This window comes from Neolamprologus multifasciatus, chromosome 3 (genome assembly GCF_963576455.1).
Source record: "Neolamprologus multifasciatus chromosome 3, fNeoMul1.2, whole genome shotgun sequence".
Lineage (NCBI taxonomy): Eukaryota > Metazoa > Chordata > Actinopteri > Cichliformes > Cichlidae > Neolamprologus > Neolamprologus multifasciatus.
The window spans coordinates 7,538,599-7,541,934 of record NC_140441.1 but is presented as its reverse complement, the minus strand read 5'-3'; the positions used below and the strand labels follow the sequence as shown (position 1 = coordinate 7,541,934).

Below are 3,336 nucleotides of genomic sequence, written 5' to 3'. Positions count from 1 at the left end.
ATTCACACTCTCTTATCTGTTGTGGAGCCTAAGTTATGACCTCGGGCTCCCTGTCTTTCTACCCCCTACAAAGGTGGGGGCACAGAATGTTGTCTGTTTTTGCCATCACCAAGGTCCTTCGCACGCAACCTTCTCAGAGAATGATTTAAGCAGTCTGACATGACAAGAAAACAGCGTAAAACATTCACAGCAGATAAATGGTGGCGCCCACTTGTCTAACAGAACCCAAAGGATGGTCACATTCTTTTAATCCCCAGAGATATACTTGAACTTTTGTCTATCCTTCTTAACAAAATATACTGAGACATTTGGTCTAACATACTATCAGAATATACTGCAAAAGGGTCATGTTCTTTAACCTAAAGATGTAAGGAAAACTAAGTTACATATTTTGCACACATCCTAGACTAAGGAATATAATTATGTTCTACAGCTGTTTAACATAATTCATCTACCTTGACTATGGGTATAAGATAACCTAATTAAAATACTGATTTCACACACCTCAGCAACTTTTCCAGTTTCCCTGCTCGTTTCAAATGTCTCACTGCCATCAAATTTTAAATGCGTGTTTAAAAACAGGAAAGTTTCCAGTTTCAGAGTTTGATCTGTCTTCTCTGTAGGATGTGAACGCAAGTGACTGCAAATGACTGCTTTTTGTGGACATTTTACTAACATCACAGGAAGCCATGAAAGATCAGGGAACTGCTGCTCTGCTGGAGGACATCAGCTGACTGGGAGCAATGAGAAACACACTGAGGCCACCTACAGGACATATGGAGAACAGCAGGGATGTTTGAAAAAAGTGACCCGAGATCGGCTGTAAGTGCTAAACAAAATAAACACCCACGATGTTTAAAGTTCAGCTTATGATGATTTTTATTATTTTTATTTCATGCCAACTAGATTGACAACAGTGATAGACAACATATGCAGTGCTCTGTGCTACACACATATTTACATGTTTCTACGAGTTTTATAACCAAGCTGTTACCAACAGCCTGCACCATGTTGTTCAACATGGGAAAAACATAAGACTTTTTTTTTTTTTTTTTTTTGATTGATTGAATTGGATTGAAGCATTTGCTGCTTATTAGATAAGACACAAGCACTGTGACCCCTGAATACAATCATATTCTGGTTATAACTGCATTAAAAAAAACAATTGAGCCACTATTTTCAGCTTCTTTGGCTGAAACATTTTCAAATGAGTGAAACAGTAAGAGCGCGTGGAGAGTTTGGAAAAATCACATTAAGAAAGAGAAATCAAACATTTGGATTCATTTTAAAGAGCTTAGACTTGTTGAAAATGCAGAGGGGCTGGTTGTGAACAGAGCTTCAGAGAAACAGAGAAACACATCTATCTGACTGGTGAAAACTGATGAGAATCATTGTTTTAACTTAATTCTCCCTTTGTTGGTGCTTCAGGCTGGTCCCAGCCTGAAGCACCAACAGTCTCCTACTACAAAGTCTCCTACTACACATGTACTAAATGATTTTTGCTATTCCCTTACCTCTCACCTAATAGCCTGTTGTCTTAGTGACTGTTAAATGAAACCCTGATTAAGATGCCAGATATTGTTTTGTCTCAAGTGGTCCTAAGTGCCCATTTTATCATCGGACTTAGTGTTTCTTCACCTTGAAGCTTCTACACTGTCTACACATCTAAAATCGCTATCATTCACTATTATATATAACAATATTGATATTCACTGTGAAGCTTTAAATGGCAAAAATAGAAAAAAAAACATGTGGATCCTGGAATGATCGTAGCTTCCATCTTTAAAGGACTGAAGAGGAAGACGTTTACAAGGAATCATTTAGAACAGTTTAAAACATCAACTGACTGAATCCATGAATCTGAAAACATGTTTCTGGGTGAAAGAGACGTACACACTCAACTATCTGTTCAACAGTCAGAGCGTTTCTCAAACTAGAGGACACTCTTTACACTCAACTCATCACAGACACACTGAACCATATTGAACTTCTGATCCCTTTAAAGAAGCCTGGAGTGTAAATCCAGGATAAAGAGGTTCAGTGAATGTGGTTTTGAAGGTGTGGAGCTCAATCAGAATGTCAGAGGAGACTCTGTAGAAAGACAGAGTGCCAGCAGGACAGTCCACATACACTGCTACTCTGTTAGAGACTGAGGAGGAGGAGGAGATGATGGATGTTTCCATATGATTGTGTTTGGCAATTTGAGGACCATCATCAGAGCAGCAGAGACTCCAGGACTGATCATTAAATCCAAACATACAGTCAGTACTGTTTCCTTTCCTTCTGATTCCTCTGTAACTCACTGAAATATCAACCCTTCCTCTCCACTCGACCTCCCAGTAACAGCGACCAGTCAGACCATTTGTACACAGCAGCTGAGGATGAACATCAAATCTGTCTGGATGATCAGGATATGACTGAACCTCCTCCACACGTGTCACCTTCCTGTTGCTGTCAGACAGTTTGAGGTTTGTGTGTACTGTGTTTGTGTCGATTGTGAGTTGACAGGAATCTGATGGAGAGAACAAACACAATCCAGCTGCAGTTATTGATCCATCGTCTGTTCATTGATTGACACTTTGATGATGACTCTTGACACCAGAGATGTGAATGAGTGATGTGACAGTTTGAAGATGGCTGAATGTGTGCTGCTTTGTTTTCATAAATTACATTAAAAACACACTTACACTTCCTCAGACCTGGTCTCAACCATCGGACTCCAGCAGGCCCCTCCCTGAAAGGAGGAGAGGGGTCAGACCAGCACAGTCAGCATGCACACATGGACATTACATCACTCTCATACACATACTGTTAGACACTGATGACGAAACAGTCCAACATTTTCACAAATACACTTCAATCCATACGTGGATCAAATTGCTGATGATTTAGACTGATCCAGGATCTGTCAGTACACCGCTGTATTGAATGAATTATGACTAATTCAAACTGACCTTCATTATCTTTTTATTCCTCTTCTGTTTAGCTGGAAAAGACACCTCCCTGCCTTTGCTGCCAGCTGTTTTTCTCCAATTGGTGTCAGTTTGGTTACTGCGCATGACCTCTGACCTTTAAGTGAGTGCAGTGTTGTTTTCATGTTTTAATGCCGCCTGAAACCTGCTCATATTGTGATTTAACAGCAGATTTCTCCACATGCGCACAGAGAAATTTCTGCCTCTGTCACATATAGAGTGGACCATATGTTTGTTTTTGAATATATTTCATGCAGAAACTATTAAGGGATCAGTGTATTTCCTCAGCAAACACTCTGATCATCATGTTAGTGCAATGAATCGTTCTGCTGTCAGCTGACTTCACTACGAGTCACCTTTCAGT

General features: G+C 40.0%; 1 protein-coding gene across 1 annotated transcript; it reads right to left on the bottom strand.

Moving 5' to 3' along the window:
• Positions 1-1,072: 1,072 nt before the first annotated feature.
• On the bottom strand, positions 1,073-2,766 carry LOC146521359 (stonustoxin subunit beta-like; the record flags this gene model as incomplete). The annotated part of the gene is made up of 2 exons (XM_085155393.1): positions 1,073-2,512; positions 2,688-2,766. Coding segments are annotated over 2 exons (630 nt in total), but the record flags the coding sequence as incomplete, so codon positions are not given.
• Positions 2,767-3,336: the final 570 nt, after the last annotated feature.